General features: G+C 49.2%; 1 protein-coding gene across 1 annotated transcript in view; it reads left to right on the forward strand.

The window, feature by feature from the left end:
• The window catches only part of TSHR (thyroid stimulating hormone receptor), a 162,685-nt gene that overhangs the window by 120,645 nt on the left and 16,788 nt on the right, over window positions 1-25,252 (forward strand). Inside the window, 2 exon segments of the mRNA XM_063948223.1 lie at window positions 6,086-6,163; window positions 8,906-8,974. Coding sequence (XP_063804293.1) covers window positions 6,086-6,163; window positions 8,906-8,974 — 147 coding nt within the window.

A 25,252-nucleotide genomic window follows, 5' to 3' on the forward strand; every position in this document is an offset into this window, starting at 1 on the left:
TTTATAGGCTGCGACCCAAATTTGGAAGTTCTACCCACTGCAGATTAAATTCTGGAGGGCAATGCCGTAACTAGACATTCTAGCACTGTGTGCAAGAAACAGCATCAGCCCCCCCCCCCCCCCTCAAAAATAAATAAATAAAATAAATAATTGAAAACAGGGCCAGTGCGCGTCGTATGCGCGCACCAAAAATATAGGGGAATGGCTTCATGGAGAAGGGGCGTGACCACAAAATAATACCAATGCATATTAAGCTGCACAGTAGCCTCCATTACTCAAATTACGCCGCACAGTAACGCCACTTACACACATTACGCTAGGTAGAGCCCGTCACACATTTCGCCAGGTAGATCCCCATTTTACACATTGCACCAGGTACATTCCCCTTTTACACATTACGCCAGGTAGCGCTCCCTTTTACACATTACGCCAGTTAGAGAAATCTAAAATAACATTCTTGTTTTAAGCATCACTCACCAACCCAAGCTCTCTAACTGATGGGAGGTGGGGAAAAGGTCACCGGAGGTCTGATTCCGGACTCACTGGGCTGCTGCTGCCCTGTGAGCTGAAATGCCTCCTCCTCAAACCCTCATGTCATCATGTTTCTCCCTGGAGACATTGCAGGGGGGCGGAGCATCTAATCCAGGCGCTGTTATACGGAGGGAGTGAGGAGGAAGGAGAGAATGTTATACAGAGGGAGAGACGAGGAAGAGAGTGTTTTACGGAGGAAGCGTGGAGGAAGGAGAGAGTGTTATATAGAGGGAGAGAAGAGGAAGGAGAGAGTGTTATATAGAGGGAGAGAAGAGGAAGGAGAGAGTTTTATACGGAGAGAGATACAAGGAAGAAGAGTGTTATACGGAGTTAGAGGAGGAAGGAGAGGGTGTTATATAGAGGGAGAGAAGAGGAAGGAGAGAATGTTCTACAGAAAGATATACGAGGAAGAGAGTGTTATTCGGAGGGAGGGAGCAAGGAGGAAGGAGAGGGTGTTATACAGAGGGAGAGAAGAGGAAGGAGAGAGTGTTATACAGAGGGAGATATGAGGAAGAAGAGAGTTATACAGATGGAGCGAGCAGGAAGGAGAGGGTGTTATACAGAGGGAGCGATAAAGGTAGGGGAGAGTGTTATACAGAAGGAGAGATGAGGTAGGAGAGAGTGTTATACAGGGGGAGAGATAAAGATAGGGGAGAGTTTTATACAGGGTAAGAGATAAGGTAGGGGAGAGTATTATACAGGAGAAAGATAAGGTAGGGGAGAGTGTTATACAGGGGGAGAGATAAGGTAGGGGAGAGTATTATACAGGAGAAAGATAAGGTAGGGGAGAGTGTTATACAGGGGGAGAGATAAGGTAGGGGAGAGTGTTATACAGGGGGAGAGATAAGATGGGGAGAGTGTTATACAGAAGGAGAGATAAGATAGGGGAGAGTGTTAAACAGGAGAGAGATAAGGTAGGGGAGAGTATTATACAGGAGAAAGATAAGGTAGGGGAGAGTGTTATACAGGGGGAGAGATAAGGTAGGGGAGAGTGTTATACAGGGGAGAGATAAGATGGGGAGAGTGTTATACAGAAGGAGAGATAAGATAGGGGAGAGTGTTAAACAGGAGAGAGATAAGGTAGGGGAGAGTTTTATACAGGGGGAAAGATAAGATGGGTAGGGTGTTATACAGGAGAGAGATAAGGTAGGGGAGTTTTATACAGGGGGAAAGATAAGATGGGTAGGGTGTTATACAGGAGAGAGATAAGGTAGGGGAGAGTGTTATACAGGAGAGATAAGGTAGGGCAGAGTGTTATACAGAAGGAGAGATAAGAGAGAGGGGAGAGTGTTATATAGGGGGAGAGATGAAGGAGAATTATACAGAGGGTAGATGCTAAATCCTAGTGGGCTAAGGGACCTGTGACGTCAGGGGGCGGAGCAAGGACGGCAGGATACTACTTTCAGTATCCACGCCAACAACTATTACCTTTAGTAATCAGGTGGCGAGCGAAGCGAGCCCGCGAAAGTCCATTTCTGGACCCTTTGCCAAACTTGCTCCTCCCCTTCTCTTGTGTGTCACGTGGGTCAAATGTCCCTTAGCCCACTAGGAAATAGACACAACCTTATACAGAGGGATATGAGGAAGAGAGTGATAGACTTACACACTTCCTCTCACCTCTTCTCCTCCAGAGTGGACCTTCTGTCTCTCCAGTTCTGCCCGAGCTTGGCTCCGCCCCCTGACAGCTCAGCTCCCACCAGCGAGGTCTGTCTCTCTCTTTCTCCAGCATTGCTGCAGCAGCTGAACTGTCGGGCCGGCAACAGTAACAGCGCAGGGGCAGCGTCACACGGCTGGACTGAGTGATGAAACTGGAAATAAAACTACAGCTTCCAGCAGCCCTTGCTGCCAGGAGCTTCCAGCAGCAAGGGCTGCTGGGAGCTGTAGTTTATTTCCAGATTCATCAATAGTGCGGTGCTGCAGTGCGGGGGCTCCTCCTGGCAGATTCATTTCCATTGAGCGGCCTTACGGGTGGTGCTGTCAGATGGTGCATATGTGCTGTGGGCAAGGCACCATTGGTGCACACCTAGTTACGGCCCTGCTGGAGGGTTCCCCTGGAACCCTTTGTGGAAGTGCCCACTGTGCATGTATAGTAAGCACGACCATGGTTGTGCAGGAGCCCCATCATATCATACCACTTTCATACCGCCTGAGGTGGGTTGCACCCGGGAGCCTGACACGGGAGCTCCCAGTGTGCGACCCGTCTCAATACCCCCTTTCACACCGCAGACTGGTGACGTGGGCGGTGCTGGGAGATCACATGATCTCCGAGCGCCGCCCGTCCACACACTGTGAACAGGAAACGGGTCGCACTGACCCGGCTCCCGTTCACACCGCACAGCGAGCCGGGTTGAGCTAGCAGGGTTGAAATACCGGGGTCGCTCAACCCGGTATATTGCCCCTGGTACCTTTCACACCGCACAGGAACACGGGTTATGCACGCTCATGTGCCAATAACCCGTGTTCAAAGCTGCTGGTGTGAAAGGGGTATCACTGAGCACATTGCAGGGACGGCCAACCCTGCGGGCGCCCAATAATACATCCTGCTGCCGCTAATTTCATGCACTGAATATGTGATTAATGATAAACAGGTCCCTACTGTATATTATCTCCCACACAATCAGACTACACTAGGGTCATGTCTGTCAGCAGCCATCCATATGCTTACAGAGTATGGGAGGAAACCGGAGCACTCAGAAGAAATGCAGGCAAATATAGGGAGGATATATAAACTCCACACAGATGGACCGTTGTTGGTAATCATTCCAATGACCCCAGCAGAGTTGTACAATGCTAGTTACTGAGCCAGTCAATGGATTTGTGTTATTGCCTTGCATTTCTTTGCTGCAACTTTTACTGATCTGATCGCTGGGCTGCTAAATTTGTTGTGCTGCGTTCAGATAGTCACCGCCCAGGGGAGTGTATATTCGCCCGTGCAGGTGTGCGATCGTATGTGTACGCCGAGCTGCAAAATATCCTTCAGTCAGCGGACAGCTGCAAATCCGCTCGCACCTCACTCACCATCTAATAATTTCTCCACTGTGTGCAGTCTGCGCAGCCCAGGACTTACTCCTACAGTGCTAAGGAATCCTGCTGATCGCGGCCGGAGCCGACATCAGACACACTCCCTGAAAACGCTTGGTCACGCCTGTGTTTTTCCGGACACTCCCAATAAACTGTCATTTACCACCCACAAATGGCTTCCTCATGTCAATCACCTTGCGAATGCCCGTGCAATCGGATTTTTCGCACCATCCCGTCGCTGACCGGCGATGCCCTTTGTTGCCGTCCGACACGTGTGCGTATTGCGGTGCGAAAACACAGCATAGCAGCGATCAGATATGAATCACCCCCATAGTCCTTTATTGTTGTCAGTTATTTCTGTGTGTTTAAGCCATGACTTTATGTCACCTGGCAGAATCCTATATATTTCTTTTCATGCGATTGAATACAGAACTGGTAAGGTGTGTCCATCGGCCAGTGTGTACCAACGATATGTCTGTGAGTACCGTCATTCACAGACACACAGTATCGCGTCGGCCCTGCAGTACACACAATATATCTACAGACATATTAGTGCATCCTTCTGTGTGTACAGGCAGTCAGCCATCCGCCCGTACACTTCCTGCACAAACCGGTGGTGATTGACGGCTCAACTGGACGGGTGCATGTAAATGACGTAAATCACGACGGATCGGGCAGTGTGTATGCACAACACACTGCCCGATCCGCCCATAGATATATCTGCAGATCCATTCATCTGCAGATATATCTTTCAGTATTCCCACCTTTATGCGGTCTGTATTGGCTGTGATTGTAACACAGGCTGATATAACGCAGAGTGATAATACACATAACTACTCTGTTGATATAGGGCCTAATTCAGATCTGATTGATCGCTGTTGTGCAAAATCGCACAGCAGCCGATTATCGAATGACTGCGCATGTGTATGCACCGCAATGCGCAGGCGTGAGCCCAAACAGCGACAGAATGGTGAAAAATTTTTGATTGCTAGGCATACGCAAGGTGGTTAACAGGAAGAGGACGTTTGTGGGTGGTAACTGACCGTTTTCTGGTAGTGTCAGGGAAAACACGGGCGTTCCCAAGCGTTTTCAGGGCGGGTGTGTGACGTCAGCTCCGGCACCGATCAGCCTGTTTGTATCACACTGTAGGAGTAAGTCCTGGGCTACGCACACACTGCACAGACTGGAAAAATCAATTGATGGTGACTGAGTTGCAAACGGATTTGCAGATGTCTGCTGTCTGGCAAACTTTTTGCACGGCGTACACATGCATTCGCACACTTGCACACAGGGCAGGTTTTGTCTGGGCGGCAGCAATCTGATCGCAGCCCGTCAGGTCTGAATTAGGCCCATATACACACTAATTAGAAGCACAGTGGAAATCTGCAAATGAAAGGAACAAGATGGATTCTAGCTTATAACAAAAAACTCCACTACTGACAATGAACCTTTAATAAGATGAATAAAACGCAATTAAGAAATATTCTTCTAGTTTTTCATTTTTTAAGATGTATTTCCAAGGCGTTAGGATGTAAAATCTCCCGCTTCTGATCTGCACTAGCACCCCCACCCTCTTTCACTCCACCCCCACCCAGCCATCCCGCGACTGGTCCTCCTCTATTAGATCTTTCCATCGTCCTCACAGTGGGAGCCTTTGGGGTGCGCGCCCTGGCTTCCCCTGCATGCACATTGAGGAAATGGGACAGACCTTCTCCATTATATAAACATATATACAAAAAATATACACTCATCCTTTTTGTAACACTTTCTATTCAGCACACGGGTGGCTTACCATGTAGCAATTCTAATATTCATCTTTATAGGCCCTCATTAAAGGTGGGTACACACTGGCCGATATATCGGCCGTTCTCTTGAACGGCCGATATATCGCTGGTCCGTCGGCCAGTGTGTACGGGCGATACGTCTGTGAACTCCGTCGTTCACAGACGTATCGCGTCGGCCCCGCAGCACAGCTGACGGCCAATGTATCTACCAATATATTGGCGCGTCGCTGTGTGTGTGTACGGTTGGTCGGCGGACCGCCCGTACACATGCTGCGGCAGCCGGCGGTGATTGACAGCTGAACTGGGTGGGTGTGTGTACACGCCCGCCAATTTCATGACGTCAGTCCCCGACAGATCGGCCAGTGTGTATGCACAGCACACTGCCCGATCCGTCCATAGATATATCTGCCGATCAATTGATCGGCAGATATATCTACCAGTGTGTACCCACCTTTACAAAAAGACCAGGCCTGGCCTGTGTTGTATGTTATTTAATTATTCACGTTTCTTATACAGCGCAGCAAATTCCGTTGTGCTTTACAATTGGATACCATGATAAAACAAAACTGGGTAATTACAAGCATTCATAGAGGTAGGTAGGCCCTGCTCGCAAACTTACAATCTATATGTTATCAAAGAGATGAACTGTTAATATCTCAATATAGATAGTTACTGGTACTGCTTATAAAGACTAGAATAACAATTCAATGTCAGGTCTGCAATACACCGAAAGTCTTGTCTCTCTGCAGTGAGATTGCGGACAACCCGAACATGGCGTTAGTGCCAGCCTATGCCTTCCAAGGACTGGGGAACGGTTTCCTGACCCTGTAAGTATAACCCGCTGCGAGATCACTGCGTGATGGGGCATTTACCACCCGTGTAATAGCAAATACAATACATAAATTAAAAAGCGGTGGGTGTAGTGTCCTGTAGAGAGACTGATGTATAGACACGATCAGCCAGTTGGCTAGTGAAATAAATTGTATTGAATCAAATGATAGAAGAACAGATACCGGGGGTATTCATTCCCGCACTCCCAGAAACCAGTGGAGCTTACAGTCTATGGGCCTAATTCAGACCTGATCGCAGCAGCAAACTTTTTCTCTAATGGGCAAAACCATGTGCACTGCAGGGGGGACAGATATAACATGTGCAGAGAGTTAGATTTGGGTGGGGTGTGTTCAAACTGAAATCTAAATTGCAGTGTAAAAATAAAGCAGCCAGTATTTACCCTGCACACCAACAAAATAACCCACCCAAATCTAACTCTCTCTGCACATGTTATATCTGCCTCCCCTGCAGTGCACATGGGGGGTCATTCCGAGTTGCTCGCAACCAGCAACTTTTTGCTGCTGCGATGAACTAATCCCCGCCTATGGGGGAGTGTATTTTAGCATAGCAGGGCTGCGATCGCTTGTGCAGCCCTGCTATGCTTAAAAAGTTTCCTGCAAAACAAAACCAGCCCTGGACATACTTACTAGGGAGGCCAATCCCGGGATCGGGATCCCGGGATTTGGGCCCAAAAATGCCGGGATTTGAATCCCGGAATTGGAGCCTCTAATCCCGGGATTCAAGGGATTACAGTGCGCATGTGCGGGAGGGTTGGAAGCGGCGCGGGAGGGCGGGTGGGTGTAAGTAATAACACTTACTATCAGGCGGCCGCTGCAGCCATGGACACCCTGAACGCAGCGGCAATTCACATGAAGCGCCGGCCGCCAGCCAATCAGAGCTGGCGGACCGGCAGCCAATCAGGGAAGCTGCCGCAGCAGCGGCAGCCAATCAGGAGCGACTGCTGCGGCAGCTTCCCTGATTGGCTGCCGGTCCGCCAGCTCTGGTTGGCTGGCGGCCGGCGCTTCATTTGAAATGCCGCCACGTTCAGTGTGTCCATGGCGGCCGCGGCCGCCCGCCTAATAGTAAGTGTTATTACTTACAGCCTCCCTCCCTCCCTCCAGCGCCGCTACAAACCCTCCCGCACCACTACCTACACCCACCCCCCACCCCCCTCCACTGCACGGCATTATAGTGTTCTATCACCTCCCCTGTCCTGGACATAGACTGCTTACCTGGGCCGCCCAGGTGAGCAGTCTATATTCAGGACAGGGAGGTGAGAGAACACTATAATGCCGTGCCGTGGAGGGGGGGGGGGGGGGGGGGGGGGGAGTCCGGAGCGGCACCCGCCTGTCAGTGTCTGCGCACACCTATGCCTAGTTGCCTACCCCCTCCCTACCTCCCGCACCGCTACCTGCCCCCTCCCTACCTCCCGCACCGCTACCTACACCCTCCCTCCAGCGCTGCTCCCTACATCTTTCACTGGTCCCTACTGCAATCCCGGGAATCCCGGGATTGACCGTTTTTCAATCCCGAATCCCGGGATTGAAAAAACGGCCCGGGATTGGCCTCCCTAATACTTACCCTGTGCGACGGATCCAGCGATGAAGGTCCCGGTACTGACGTCAGACATCCGCCCTCCGTTCGCCTGGACACGCCTGCGTTCTTCTTACCACTCCCCGAAAACGGCCTCCAACGGTGAGTATCCGCCCCGGAACACCTCTCCGCTGTCAATCTTCTTCCGTCCAGCGCTGCGTCTTTTTTCCCGCTTGGCACTCCGTTGCCTGGCGACGTCTGTCGCCGGGCAACGACTCACATGCACAATGCGCACGGCGCGCAGTTCCGACCCGTACGCACCTCAGCGAAGAACCGCTACGTGCGAACGGGTAGGAATGACCCCCATGGTTTTGCCCAACTGCTAACAAATTTGCTTCTACGATCAGGTCTGAATTACCCCCCATGTGCACTGCAGGTGGGGCAGATGTAACATGTGATGGGTGGGTTATATTGTTTCTGTGCAGGGTAAATACTGGCTGCTTTATTTTTACACTGCAATTTAGATTTCAGTTTGAACACACTCCACCCAAATCTCACTCTCTCTGCACATGTTACATCTGCCCCACCTGCAGTGCACATGGGTGCCCATTAGAGAAAGATTTTGCTGCTGCGATCAGGTCTGAATTAGGCCCTGTGTTCCCTATCATATGCTCACACACATCTGCATATACATTATGGTTATAATTTGTCGGGAGTGAATTAACCTACCAGTATATATTTGGATTGTGGGAGGAAAACGGAGTACCCAGAGAAAACCCACGCAAGCATCGGGAGAATATACAAACTCCACACAGTTAGGGCAGTGGCAGGAATTGAACCCATGACCTCAGTGCTGTGAGGTAGTAGTACCCTTTGCTTAATTAGTCTTATGTGAGGTGGGGATAGTGGTGGCACTGCCAGTAACTTGGGCAATACATTGGGGAACACCAATCCACATGGGCTGCAATCCTTGGCAAGTCCTAAATGTTTGATACATGGTGCCTTCCTGACCGCATCTCCTGCAACATAACTCAGAGGAGGACGGGAAAACCTTTCATAAGAGTTGCACAACCAGACACCAGTACATTATTTTTACTACGTGGGTTCTTAATCTAAAAGCAACGATGTAATATTGTTATGCTCTGTGTAATCAGTCTACAATAAATAAACATTTCATATGGTTCATTCTTTCTCTCTCCATTCAGGAAACTGTACAACAATGGATATACCGAGATCCATGGTTATGCATTCAACGGCACCCACCTGATCACTGTGTAAGTAACGTCTATTCATCTGCATGACCCACAGTCTGACTCTGGCGGAAGGGTCCATTACTGCCACCATGCATCCCGGGCATTATTACTGTATTACCTCCTGCTCTCATCCATTACTGGCACTGCCACCATGCATCCCGGGCATTATTACTGTATTAGCTCCTGCTCTCATCCATTACTGGCACTGCCACCATGCATCCTGGGCATTATTACTGTATTAGCTCCTGCTCTCCTCCATTACTGGCACTGCCACCGTGCATCCTGGGCATTATTACTGTATTAGCTCCTGCTCTCATCCATTACTGGCACTGCCACCGTGCATCCTGGGCATTATTACTGTATTAGCTCCTGCTCTCATCCATTACTGGCACTGCCACCGTGCATCCCGGGCATTATTACTGTATTAGCTCCTGCTCTCATCCATTACTGGCACTGCCACCGTGCATCCTGGGCATTATTACTGTATTAGCTCCTGCTCTCATCCATTACTGGCACTGCCACCATGCATCCCGGGCATTATTACTGTATTAGCTCCTGCTCTCATCCATTACTGGCACTGCCACCGTGCATCCTGGGCATTATTACTGTATTAGCTCCTGCTCTCATCCATTACTGGCACTGCCACCGTGCATCCCGGGCATTATTACTGTATTATCTCCTGCTCTCATCCATTACTGGCACTGCCACCGTGCATCCCGGGCATTATTACTGTATTAGCTCCTGCTCTCATCCATTACTGGCACTGCCACCATGCATCCCGGGCATTATTACTGTATTAGCTCCTGCTCTCATCCATTACTGGCACTGCCACCGTGCATCCCGGGCATTATTACTGTATTAGCTCCTGCTCTCATCCATTACTGGCACTGCCACCATGCATCCCGGGCATTATTACTGTATTACCTCCTGCTCTCATCCATTACTGGCACTGCCACCGTGCATCCCGGGCATTATTACTGTATTAGCTCCTGCTCTCATCCATTACTGGCACTGCCACCGTGCATCCCGGGCATTATTACTGTATTAGCTCCTGCTCTCCTCCATTACTGGCACTGCCACCGTGCATCCCGGGCATTATTACTGTATTAGCTCCTGCTCTCCTCCATTACTGGCACTGCCACCATGCATCCCGGGCATTATTACTGTATTACCTCCTGCTCTCATCCATTACTGGCACTGCCACCATGCATCCCGGGCATTATTACTGTATTAGCTCCTGCTCTCATCCATTACTGGCACTGCCACCATGCATCCCGGGCATTATTACTGTATTAGCTCCTGCTCTCATCCATTACTGGCACTGCCACCGTGCATCCCGGGCATTATTACTGTATTAGCTCCTGCTCTCATCCATTACTGGCACTGCCACCATGCATCCCGGGCATTATTACTGTATTAGCTCCTGCTCTCCTCCATTACTGGCACTGCCACCGTGCATCCCGGGCATTATTACTGTATTATCTCCTGCTCTCATCCATTACTGGCACTGCCACCGTGCATCCCGGGCATTATTACTGTATTAGCTCCTGCTCTCATCCATTACTGGCACTGCCACCATGCATCCCGGGCATTATTACTGTATTAGCTCCTGCTCTCATCCATTACTGGCACTGCCACCGTGCATCCCGGGCATTATTACTGTATTAGCTCCTGCTCTCATCCATTACTGGCACTGCCACCATGCATCCCGGGCATTATTACTGTATTAGCTCCTGCTCTCATCCATTACTGGCACTGCCACCATGCATCCCGGGCATTATTACTGTATTACCTCCTGCTCTCATCCATTACTGGCACTGCCACCATGCATCCCGGGCATTATTACTGTATTAGCTCCTGCTCTCATCCATTACTGGCACTGCCACCCGGGCATTATTACTGTATTGGCTCCTGCTTTTGCTCTCGTCCATTACTGGCACTGCCACTCTGGCATTATTACTGTATTAGCTCCTGCTCTCATCCATTACTGGCACTGCCACCGTGCATCCCGGGCATTATTACTGTATTACCTCCTGCTCTCATCCATTACTGGCACTGCCACCATACATCCCGGGCATTATTACTGTAGTAGCTCCTGCTCTCATCCATTACTGGCACTGCCACCGTGCATCCCGGGCATTATTACTGTATTAGCTCCTGCTCTCATCCATTACTGGCACTGCCACCATGCATCCCGGGCATTATTACTGTATTAGCTCCTGCTCTCATCCATTACTGGCACTGCCACCATGCATCCCGGGCATTATTACTGTATTAGCTCCTGCTCTCATCCATTACTGGCACTGCCACCATGCATCCCGGGCATTATTACTGTATTACCTCCTGCTCTCATCCATTACTGGCACTGCCACCATGCATCCCGGGCATTATTACTGTATTACCTCCTGCTCTCATCCATTACTGGCACTGCCACCGTGCATCCCGGGCATTATTACTGTATTAGCTCCTGCTCTCATCCGTTACTGGCACTGCCACCATGCATCCCGGGCATTATTACTGTATTAGCTCCTGCTCTCATCCATTACTGGCACTGCCACCATGCATCCCGGGCATTATTACTGTATTAGCTCCTGCTCTCATCCATTACTGGCACTGCCACCGTGCATCCCGGGCATTATTACTGTATTATCTCCTGCTCTCATCCATTACTGGCACTGCCACCATACATCCCGGGCAGTATTACTGTATTAGCTCCTGCTCTCATCCATTACTGGCACTGCCACCATGCATCCCGGGCATTATTACTGTATTAGCTCCTGCTCTCATCCGTTACTGGCACTGCCACCATGCATCCCGGGCATTATTACTGTATTATCTCCTGCTCTCATCCATTACTGGCACTGCCACCGTGCATCCCGGGCATTATTACTGTATTAGCTCCTGCTCTCATCCATTACTGGCACTGCCACCGTGCATCCCGGGCATTATTACTGTATTAGCTCCTGCTCTCATCCATTACTGGCACTGCCACCGTGCATCCCGGGCATTATTACTGTATTAGCTCCTGCTCTCATCCATTACTGGCACTGCCACCATGCATCCCGGGCATTATTACTGTATTAGCTCCTGCTCTCATCCATTACTGGCACTGCCACCATGCATCCCGGGCATTATTACTGTATTAGCTCCTGCTCTCATCCATTACTGGCACTGCCACCGTGCATCCCGGGCATTATTACTGTATTATCTCCTGCTCTCATCCATTACTGGCACTGCCACCGTGCATCCCGGGCATTATTACTGTATTACCTCCTGCTCTCATCCATTACTGGCACTGCCACCATGCATCCCGGGCATTATTACTGTATTAGCTCCTGCTCTCATCCATTACTGGCACTGCCACCATGCATCCTGGGCATTATTACTGTATTAGCTCCTGCTCTCATCCATTACTGGCACTGCCACCATGCATCCCGGGCATTATTACTGTATTAGCTCCTGCTCTCATCCATTACTGGCACTGCCACCCGGGCATTATTACTGTATTGGCTCCTGCTTTTGCTCTCGTCCATTACTGGCACTGCCACTCTGGCATTATTACTGTATTAGCTCCTGCTCTCCTCCATTACTGCCACTGCCACCGTGCATCCCGGGCAGTATTACTGTATTAGCTCCTGCTCTCATCCATTACTGGCACTGCCACCGTGCATCCCGGGCATTATTACTGTATTACCTCCTGCTCTCATCCATTACTGGCACTGCCACCGTGCATCCTGGGCATTATTACTGTATTAGCTCCTGCTCTCATCCATTACTGGCACTGCCACCATGCATCCTGGGCATTATTACTGTATTAGCTCCTGCTCTCATCCATTACTGGCACTGCCACCGTGCATCCCGGGCATTATTACTGTATTACCTCCTGCTCTCATCCATTACTGGCACTGCCACCATACATCCCGGGCATTATTACTGTAGTAGCTCCTGCTCTCATCCATTACTGGCACTGCCACCGTGCATCCCGGGCATTATTACTGTATTAGCTCCTGCTCTCATCCATTACTGGCACTGCCACCATGCATCCCGGGCATTATTACTGTATTAGCTCCTGCTCTCATCCATTACTGGCACTGCCACCATGCATCCCGGGCATTATTACTGTATTAGCTCCTGCTCTCATCCATTACTGGCACTGCCACCATGCATCCCGGGCATTATTACTGTATTACCTCCTGCTCTCATCCATTACTGCCACTGCCACCATGCATCCCGGGCATTATTACTGTATTATCTCCTGCTCTCATCCATTACTGGCACTGCCACCGTGCATCCCGGGCATTATTACTGTATTAGCTCCTGCTCTCATCCGTTACTGGCACTGCCACCATGCATCCCGGGCATTATTACTGTATTAGCTCCTGCTCTCATCCATTACTGGCACTGCCACCATGCATCCCGGGCATTATTACTGTATTAGCTCCTGCTCTCATCCATTACTGGCACTGCCACCGTGCATCCCGGGCATTATTACTGTATTATCTCCTGCTCTCATCCATTACTGGCACTGCCACCATACATCCCGGGCAGTATTACTGTATTAGCTCCTGCTCTCATCCATTACTGGCACTGCCACCATGCATCCCGGGCATTATTACTGTATTAGCTCCTGCTCTCATCCGTTACTGGCACTGCCACCATGCATCCCGGGCATTATTACTGTATTATCTCCTGCTCTCATCCATTACTGGCACTGCCACCGTGCATCCCGGGCATTATTACTGTATTAGCTCCTGCTCTCATCCATTACTGGCACTGCCACCATACATCCCGGGCATTATTACTGTATTATCTGCTGCTCTCATCCATTACTGGCACTGCCACCGTGCATCCCGGGCATTATTACTGTATTATCTGCTGCTCTCATCCATTACTGGCACTGCCACCATGCATCCCGGGCATTATTACTGTATTATCTGCTGCTCTCATCCATTACTGGCACTGCCACCGTGCATCCCGGGCATTATTACTGTATTAGCTCCTGCTCTCATCCATTACTGGCACTGCCACCGTGCATCCCGGGCATTATTACTGTATTACCTCCTGCTCTCATCCATTACTGGCACTGCCACTGTGCATCCCGGGCATTATTACTGTATTAGCTCCTGCTCTCATCCATTACTGGCACAGCCACCGTGCATCCCGGGCATTATTACTGTATTAGCTCCTGCTCTCATCCATTACTGGCACTGCCACCGTGCATCCCGGGCATTATTACTGTATTATCTGCTGCTCTCATCCATTACTGGCACTGCCACCGTGCATCCCGGGCATTATTACTGTATTAGCTCCTGCTCTCATCCATTACTGGCACAGCCACCGTGCATCCCGGGCATTATTACTGTATTAGCTCCTGCTCTCATCCATTACTGGCACTGCCACCATGCATCCCGGGCATTATTACTGTATTAGCTCCTGCTCTCATCCATTACTGGCACTGTCACCATGCATCCCGGGCATTATTACTGTATTAGCTCCTGCTCTCATCCATTACTGGCACTGCCACCATACATCCCGGGCAGTATTACTGTATTAGCTCCTGCTCTCATCCATTACTGGCACTGCCACCGTGCATCCTGGGCATTATTACTGTATTAGCTCCTGCTCTCATCCATTACTGGCACTGCCACCATGCATCCCGGGCATTATTACTGTATTACCTCCTGCTCTCATCCATTACTGGCACTGCCACCATGCATCCCGGGCATTATTACTGTATTAGCTCCTGCTCTCATCCATTACTGGCACTGCCACCATGCATCCTGGGCATTATTACTGTATTAGCTCCTGCTCTCCTCCATTACTGGCACTGCCACCGTGCATCCTGGGCATTATTACTGTATTAGCTCCTGCTCTCATCCATTACTGGCACTGCCACCGTGCATCCTGGGCATTATTACTGTATTAGCTCCTGCTCTCATCCATTACTGGCACTGCCACCGTGCATCCCGGGCATTATTACTGTATTAGCTCCTGCTCTCATCCATTACTGGCACTGCCACCGTGCATCCTGGGCATTATTACTGTATTAGCTCCTGCTCTCATCCATTACTGGCACTGCCACCATGCATCCTGGGCATTATTACTGTATTAGCTCCTGCTCTCATCCATTACTGGCACTGCCACCATGCATCCTGGGCATTATTACTGTATTACCTCCTGCTCTCATCCGTTACTGGCACTGCCACCATGCATCCCGGGCATTATTACTGTATTAGCTCCTGCTCTCCTCCATTACTGGCACTGCCACCGTGCATCCCGGGCATTATTACTGTATTATCTCCTGCTCTCATCCATTACTGGCACTGCCACCGTGCATCCCGGGCATTATTACTGTATTAGCTCCTGCTCTCATCCATTACTGGCACTGCCACCATGCATCCTGGGCATTATTACTGTATTAGCTCCTGCTCTCATCCATTACTGGCACTGCCACCATGCATCCCGGGCATTATTACTGTATTACCTCCTGCTCTCATCCATTACTGGCACTGCCACCGTGCATCCCGGGCATTATTACTGTATTAGCTCCTGCTCTCATCCATTACTGGCACTGCCACCGTGCATCCCGGGCATTATTACTGTATTAGCTCCTGCTCTCATCCATTACTGGCACTGCCACCATGCATCCCGGGCATTATTACTGTATTAGCTCCTGCTCTCATCCATTACTGGCACTGCCACCGTGCATCCCGGGCATTATTACTGTATTAGCTCCTGCTCTCATCCATTACTGGCACTGCCACCATGCATCCCGGGCATTATTACTGTATTACCTCCTGCTCTCATCCATTACTGGCACTGCCACCGTGCATCCCGGGCATTATTACTGTATTAGCTCCTGCTCTCATCCATTACTGGCACTGCCACCATGCATCCCGGGCATTATTACTGTATTACCTCCTGCTCTCATCCATTACTGGCACTGCCACCGTGCATCCCGGGCATTATTACTGTATTAGCTCCTGCTCTCATCCATTACTGGCACTGCCACCGTGCATCCCGGGCATTATTACTGTATTAGCTCCTGCTCTCATCCATTACTGGCACTGCCACCGTGCATCCCGGGCATTATTACTGTATTAGCTCCTGCTCTCATCCATTACTGGCACTGCCACCGTGCATCCCGGGCATTATTACTGTATTACCTCCTGCTCTCATCCATTACTGGCACTGCCACCGTGCATCCCGGGCATTATTACTGTATTAGCTCCTGCTCTCCTCCATTACTGGCACTGCCACCATGCATCCCGGGCATTATTACTGTATTAGCTCCTGCTCTCCTCCATTACTGGCACTGCCACCGTGCATCCCGGGCATTATTACTGTATTAGCTCCTGCTCTCATCCATTACTGGCACTGCCACCGTGCATCCCGGGCATTATTACTGTATTAGCTCCTGCTCTCATCCATTACTGGCACTGCCACCGTGCATCCCGGGCATTATTACTGTATTAGCTCCTGCTCTCATCCATTACTGGCACTGCCACCGTGCATCCCGGGCATTATTACTGTATTACCTCCTGCTCTCATCCATTACTGGCACTGCCACCATGCATCCCGGGCATTATTACTGTATTAGCTCCTGCTCTCATCCATTACTGGCACTGCCACCGTGCATCCCGGGCAGTATTACTGTATTAGCTCCTGCTCTCATCCATTACTGGCACTGCCACCATGCATGCCGGGCATTATTACTGTATTACCTCCTGCTCTCATCCATTACTGGCACTGCCACCATGCATCCCGGGCATTATTACTGTATTAGCTCCTGCTCTCCTCCATTACTGGCACTGCCACCATACATCCCGGGCATTATTACTGTATTAGCTCCTGCTCTCATCCATTACTGGCACTGCCACCATACATCCCGGGCATTATTACTGTATTAGCTCCTGCTCTCATCCATTACTGGCACTGCCACCATGCATCCCGGGCATTATTACTGTATTATCTGCTGCTCTCATCCATTACTGGCACTGCCACCGTGCATCCCGGGCATTATTACTGTATTAGCTCCTGCTCTCATCCATTACTGGCACTGCCACCATGCATCCCGGGCATTATTACTGTATTAGCTCCTGCTCTCATCCATTACTGGCACTGCCACCATGCATCCCGGGCATTATTACTGTATTACCTCCTGCTCTCATCCATTACTGGCACTGCCACCATGCATCCCGGGCATTATTACTGTATTAGCTCCTGCTCTCATCCATTACTGGCACTGCCACCCGGGCATTATTACTGTATTGGCTCCTGCTTTTGCTCTCGTCCATTACTGGCACTGCCACTCTGGCATTATTACTGTATTAGCTCCTGCTCTCATCCATTACTGGCACTGCCACCGTGCATCCCGGGCATTATTACTGTATTACCTCCTGCTCTCATCCATTACTGGCACTGCCACCATACATCCCGGGCATTATTACTGTAGTAGCTCCTGCTCTCATCCATTACTGGCACTGCCACCGTGCATCCCGGGCATTATTACTGTATTAGCTCCTGCTCTCATCCATTACTGGCACTGCCACCATGCATCCCGGGCATTATTACTGTATTAGCTCCTGCTCTCATCCATTACTGGCACTGCCACCATGCATCCCGGGCATTATTACTGTATTAGCTCCTGCTCTCATCCATTACTGGCACTGCCACCATGCATCCCGGGCATTATTACTGTATTACCTCCTGCTCTCATCCATTACTGGCACTGCCACCATGCATCCCGGGCATTATTACTGTATTATCTCCTGCTCTCATCCATTACTGGCACTGCCACCGTGCATCCCGGGCATTATTACTGTATTAGCTCCTGCTCTCATCCGTTACTGGCACTGCCACCATGCATCCCGGGCATTATTACTGTATTAGCTCCTGCTCTCATCCATTACTGGCACTGCCACCATGCATCCCGGGCATTATTACTGTATTAGCTCCTGCTCTCATCCATTACTGGCACTGCCACCGTGCATCCCGGGCATTATTACTGTATTATCTCCTGCTCTCATCCATTACTGGCACTGCCACCATACATCCCGGGCAGTATTACTGTATTAGCTCCTGCTCTCATCCATTACTGGCACTGCCACCATGCATCCCGGGCATTATTACTGTATTAGCTCCTGCTCTCATCCGTTACTGGCACTGCCACCATGCATCCCGGGCATTATTACTGTATTATCTCCTGCTCTCATCCATTACTGGCACTGCCACCGTGCATCCCGGGCATTATTACTGTATTAGCTCCTGCTCTCATCCATTACTGGCACTGCCACCGTGCATCCCGGGCATTATTACTGTATTAGCTCCTGCTCTCATCCATTACTGGCACTGCCACCGTGCATCCCGGGCATTATTACTGTATTAGCTCCTGCTCTCATCCATTACTGGCACTGCCACCATGCATCCCGGGCATTATTACTGTATTAGCTCCTGCTCTCATCCATTACTGGCACTGCCACCATGCATCCCGGGCATTATTACTGTATTAGCTCCTGCTCTCATCCATTACTGGCACTGCCACCGTGCATCCCGGGCATTATTACTGTATTATCTCCTGCTCTCATCCATTACTGGCACTGCCACCGTGCATCCCGGGCATTATTACTGTATTACCTCCTGCTCTCATCCATTACTGGCACTGCCACCATGCATCCCGGGCATTATTACTGTATTAGCTCCTGCTCTCATCCATTACTGGCACTGCCACCATGCATCCTGGGCATTATTACTGTATTAGCTCCTGCTCTCATCCATTACTGGCACTGCCACCATGCATCCCGGGCATTATTACTGTATTAGCTCCTGCTCTCATCCATTACTGGCACTGCCACCCGGGCATTATTACTGTATTGGCTCCTGCTTTTGCTCTCGTCCATTACTGGCACTGCCACTCTGGCATTATTACTGTATTAGCTCCTGCTCTCCTCCATTACTGCCACCGTGCATCCCGGGCAGTATTACTGTATTAGCTCCTGCTCTCATCCATTACTGGCACTGCCACCGTGCATCCCGGGCATTATTACTGTATTACCTCCTGCTCTCATCCATTACTGGCACTGCCACCGTGCATCCTGGGCATTATTACTGTATTAGCTCCTGCTCTCATCCATTACTGGCACTGCCACCATGCATCCTGGGCATTATTACTGTATTAGCTCCTGCTCTCATCCATTACTGGCACTGCCACCGTGCATCCCGGGCATTATTACTGTATTACCTCCTGCTCTCATCCATTACTGGCACTGCCACCATACATCCCGGGCATTATTACTGTAGTAGCTCCTGCTCTCATCCATTACTGGCACTGCCACCGTGCATCCCGGGCATTATTACTGTATTAGCTCCTGCTCTCATCCATTACTGGCACTGCCACCATGCATCCCGGGCATTATTACTGTATTAGCTCCTGCTCTCATCCATTACTGGCACTGCCACCATGCATCCCGGGCATTATTACTGTATTAGCTCCTGCTCTCATCCATTACTGGCACTGCCACCATGCATCCCGGGCATTATTACTGTATTACCTCCTGCTCTCATCCATTACTGGCACTGCCACCATGCATCCCGGGCATTATTACTGTATTAGCTCCTGCTCTCATCCATTACTGGCACTGCCACCTTGCATCCCGGGCATTATTACTGTATTAGCTCCTGCTCTCATCCATTACTGGCACTGCCACCGTGCATCCCGGGCATTATTACTGTATTAGCTCCTGCTCTCATCCATTACTGGCACTGCCACCATGCATCCCGGGCATTATTACTGTATTAGCTCCTGCTCTCATCCATTACTGGCACTGCCACCATGCATCCCGGGCATTATTACTGTATTAGCTCCTGCTCTCATCCATTACTGGCACTGCCACCATGCATCCCGGGCATTATTACTGTATTACCTCCTGCTCTCATCCATTACTGGCACTGCCACCATGCATCCCGGGCATTATTACTGTATTAGCTCCTGCTCTCATCCATTACTGGCACTGCCACCGTGCATCCCGGGCATTATTACTGTATTATCTCCTGCTCTCATCCATTACTGGCACTGCCACCGTGCATCCCGGGCATTATTACTGTATTACCTCCTGCTCTCATCCATTACTGGCACTGCCACCATGCATCCCGGGCATTATTACTGTATTACCTCCTGCTCTCATCCATTACTGGCACTGCCACCGTGCATCCCGGGCATTATTACTGTATTAGCTCCTGCTCTCATCCATTACTGGCACTGCCACCGTGCATCCCGGGCATTATTACTGTATTAGCTTTGCTCCTGCTCTCGTCCATTACTGGCACTGCCACCCGGGCATTATTACTGTATTATCTCCTGCTCTCCTCCATTACTGGCACTGCCACCCGGGCATTATTACTGTATTAGCTCCTGCTTTTGCTCTCGTCCATTACTGGCACTGCCACCATACATCCCGGGCAGTATTACTGTATTAGCTCCTGCTCTCATCCATTACTGGCACTGCCACCCAGGCATTATAACTGTATTAGCTTCTGCTCTTGTTCTCGTCCTTTGCTGATTATTTTCACAATTTGGTTTAAATGTAGATTCTGCAAAAAGCTGCCAAACATGTATGTAAATACACATATATACTATATATTTTTTCACTAGAGTGTTGCCCTGGGTAGATCGGCGATATATCGTTCACATCGTCCAGTATATTGTTAACGATGCTCGCGCCCGCGGGTCGTTAATGATGTACAATATCTATAGTTTTCAACTTGAAATCTAAAGATATTGTACAAGGCAGCATGCGGGATGTGGGTGCATGCTGTCACTGACCAGACGCAAACGATATTGCCCAGTGTGTATGAACGATATTGTTTGCAGGGGGGGTTCTTGCACAATGTTACATCTGATGTGACAATCGGCAAGTGTGTACCCAGCCTAACACATTTAGTAACAAACAGATTCTAGGATCATTAACCCCTAATATTACAGGCAGATTATAGGATCATCAACCTCTAATGTAACAACCAGATTATAGGCTCTTTAACCCTATAGGTAGAAGTAGATGATGTGGTCACTAACCATTAGGTGAAGTACAGTAAATCCCTATTACATTGTAGCACATACACAATGTAATAAACCATACTTAAAGCAACGATGAAGCAACACACCTTATATGGAGCCATAAATTATAAGCAGCAGAGACGTAAAATGAATTCTAAAAATACATTCAGTTTAGTAGCATAATAAAATCCTTGTGAGGACAGAATATTCAGCATATTCATTGGAAATCCATTACGCTCCCATCTATCCAGGTCGTCCACAGAACAGCTGTCTACTACTTCTGCTGTCTTCCTCCATTAGAGTCCACCACATACATTAGGACGTTACCGCACAATCCAGTCCAGTTACTGAGCAATCGATATATATATATATATATATATATATAATGGTTAGCATTACTGCCTCACAGCACTGAGGAAATGGGTTCAATTCCTACTATGGCCCTAAGTGTGTGGAGTTTGTATATTCTCCCCGTGATTGCGTGGGTTTCCTCTGGGTACTCCGGTTTCCTCTCACACCCCAAAAATATACTGGTAGGATAATTGGCTCCCGACAAAATGAACCCTATGTTACATGTGGTAGGGAATATAGATTGTAAGCTCCACTGGGGCAGGGACTGATATGAACGCCCAAATATTCTCTGTAGCGCTGCGGAATATGTGTGTGCTATATAAATAACTGGTAATAATAATACTAATAATATATACTAGTAAATTGTTCCTATCTGTTCCCCCACCACAGCTCTGTCCCACTCGGAACCCCTCTCTGATGTTCTGTCCTGCCCTCCTGACCTGTCCCATCCCACCTCCAATACTTACCCATTTCCCGATACCTACATCTGTTCCATCTCCCTAGCAGTGAGAGTGGTTGGAGGGGTGGAACGCATCCATTTACCTTGCGTGAGTGCATGCTCCTGCCTAATCCAGACATATACATCACTGCAAATAGTTATCAGTGTATAGGTGATCATTCCGAGTTGATCGCAGCCAGCAACTTTTTGCTGCTGCTGCGATCAACTAGCCCACGCCTATGGGGGAGTGTATTTTAGCTTAGCAGGGGGGCGATCGCTTGTGCAGCCCTGCTAAGCTAAAAAAATTTCATGCAGAACAAGACTAGCCCTGGACATACTTACCCTGTGCGACGATCTCAGCTGATGCTGGGGCCGGCTTTGACGTCAGACATCCGCCCTCCGTTCTCCTGGACACACCTGCGTTTTCTTCACCATTCCCCGAAAACTGTAGGCAACGGTCTGGTGACGCCCATGGAACGCCTTCTTTTTGTCAATCTTCTTGCGGTCGCCTCTGCGACCGCTTTCTTCGTTGTCCGTGACGCCGCGCATGCGCATTCCAGACCCGTTCACACCGCAGCGACAAACCGCTGCGTGCGAACGGGTCGGAATGACCTGCTGCATTACCATAATAGTGCTAGTGTTGATGCTTCCATGTAAGCAGCAGTGATAGCTACCCCAACCACATCTGATTCAGGCCCTGTGTGACTAGTATAATGTTTCCAGGCTCTCTAGAGAGGTCAGTAAATTGAGCTAATAAACCAACAGTTTACAATAGTCTACAGAACTGTCTGGAAGACAGAAACGTTTCCTGAACAGAGGCCCTCATTCCGAGTTGTTCGCTCGCAAGGCGATTTTAGCAGAGTTGCTCACGCTAAGCCGCCGCCTACTGGGAGTGAATCTTAGCATCTTAAAATTGCGAACGAAGTAATCGCAATATTGCGATTACACACCTCGTAGCAGTTTCTGAGTAGCTTCAGACTTACTCGGCATCTGCGATCAGTTCAGTGCTTGTCGTTCCTGGTTTGACGTCACAAACACACCCAGCGTTCGCCCAGACACTCCTCCGTTTCTCCGGCCACTCCTGCGTTTTTTCCGGAAACGGTAGCGTTTTTTCCCACACGCCCATAAAACGGCCTGTTTCCGCCCAGTAACACCCATTTCCTGTCAATCACATTACGATCGCCAGAACGATGAAAAAGCCGTGAGTAAAATTACTAAGTGCATAGCAAATTTACTTGGCGCAGTCGCAGTGCGGACATTGCGCATGCGCATTAAGCGGAAAATCGCTGCGATGCGAAGATTTTTTCCGAGCGAACAACTCAGAATGAGGGCCAGAGTTGGATGATGCAGCGGAACCGATACTTTTGTTCTGGCTAAGGTGCAACCTTTCAGGTAAAATGTATCCAGTGGGCACGCCCCTTTAAAGGGTTCCATCTACCGCCATAAACTTAATGTATATCTAAAGTCCTTTAGAACTCTGAGCTTCAAGCAGGAGTCTCAGCAGACATTTTTACAGAAGTCCAAAACAGCGCTTTCCAAATATATCCACCGAGAGGGGAGCATTTCTGACATAACTGTGTTCGCGGTCTGAAAACTATTACAAATGAATGTCATCCAGTAGGGGAACCGGGGGCCGCACGTTAGGTTTGCAGGGCTGCATCCAGGCAGCTAAGCTCCAAGACAAGAGAAAGCTGTATTAAAACTCTTTTAAGTAGTCTTAAAATGGCAAATACAAAGGTTAACTTTTATACAGAATCCTTGGCATAGCGAAACAATATAAACCTTGTGTATAGTTGTTGGATTTGCTGAAAGTTTTGCAGTTTTGTTTGAGAAATGTTGCCAAGACTTGGCGCAATTTGTGCTTCGGTATTTATTGGAAAATACAAAGTTCTAATAAGTTTTCCTCAGTACAGCAAGCAGGACTGCCATTACCCCTAACTGTGCAGAGTACTGAGGTTCTTCCTTTCACATACTTCTGGAGGTTTTGAGGAGTTACCATAGAAAGTCGGGATGTACTAAAGTCTAAAATGTGATTCTCTCCCCCCCCCCCCCCCCCCCGTAAATCCAGTTGTTAGAGTTTTTACCACATTTCTTCCTGAGATCCAATCAGATCCCTCCCAGCACCAACCGCGGCCGCTATGTCACTCTGCACAAGCGCAGAGAGCCTCCTGGGTCCTATACCTGAAAGTCTGCAAAGGACAGCTCTCACGGGTAGGCTGTCCTATGCAGATTTCTTGGCACATACCTTGCTGCACTGCAGGTGGGGCAGATGTAATATGTGCAGAGAGATTTAGATTTGGGTGGGGTGTGTCCAAACTGGAATCTAAAGTACTGCGTAAAATGGCTACATGCAAAAGAGTATATTTTGGAGAGGGGGCCTGGACTGCACAAAGAGGCCAGTATTTATCCTGCATAGAAAAAAATATAAATGTATTTTCTCCCTTTGCATTGCAACATGGTTTGTTCCGGATGTAAAGTTACTTGCTTTTTTGCTTTACTTACACATCAGAATTAGACCCGCTGTCCACGACTTTCTGTTTAAATCAGTGTTTTCTATGAGAGCGCTCCTCACTGTCCCAGAATTTGTGTCAACAGCCATGAGAAGTGTTACTGAGCAGATGCCCATACACACCGTCCGGTCTCTATTTGTCAAGCTAGTTTTAGCCTAATTTACGGCGATTCTAGGCCTGCGTAACCCATCTTATTATTTAACGCCAGAGAAATCTGCTTACTGGACTTTGCGCCCTCTCAGGGTAGTGCAACTAAACCCTATTCACCGCGAGATGGGCAGTTAAATGTCCCCGCTGGAGTTTAACATCAAAGCGCGTGATCGGACATTGGCAGCGTATATGTACATCTTCCGTTAACCTTCTGCTGCATCATTATGATAATGGTATACACGCTTTAAATGTTAGGGATCTATTTATCAACAAGAGGTGACAGTGATGATTTTGTATTGATGCTTGCCACAGTACAAATACCACCGACATCCCAGTAAATAGGATTGCCCGTGCAAAGCCGGTGAACCTTACTGCCGGAGAGGGTTACCGTTAACATTAAGGCTTTTCACCACTTGATAACGTAGTGAAAGTATTCGTTAGTTAAATGGTGTCGCCAACAACAACCCCAAGGACAGATCCCAATGCCTTGGGACAAAGCCTAGAAATTAGGCCATTTGGCTACTGTGCCATGTGGGTCCCGGCCAACGTTCCATCCTGACTCGTCAGATCTTATGTAGCGAAGTCTCTAAGGCAGCCGAGTGTGAAAACAAGACTCTGTAATAACAGAAACCAAAGACTTGTCCTCACGCAGGGCGAATAAACATGGCTGTTATTTTGTGCTCATGTAATTGCCGCTTAGATTCGTAGTGTTTATGGAAGTGCCTGCTGCTCGGATTCCCCCTAATCTGTGTGTGCAGAGGCAGGTAACGGGGAGATTACCGGGATTACAATTTGTT

Source organism: Pseudophryne corroboree, chromosome 12 (assembly GCF_028390025.1).
Source record: "Pseudophryne corroboree isolate aPseCor3 chromosome 12, aPseCor3.hap2, whole genome shotgun sequence".
NCBI classification, from domain to species: domain Eukaryota; kingdom Metazoa; phylum Chordata; class Amphibia; order Anura; family Myobatrachidae; genus Pseudophryne; species Pseudophryne corroboree.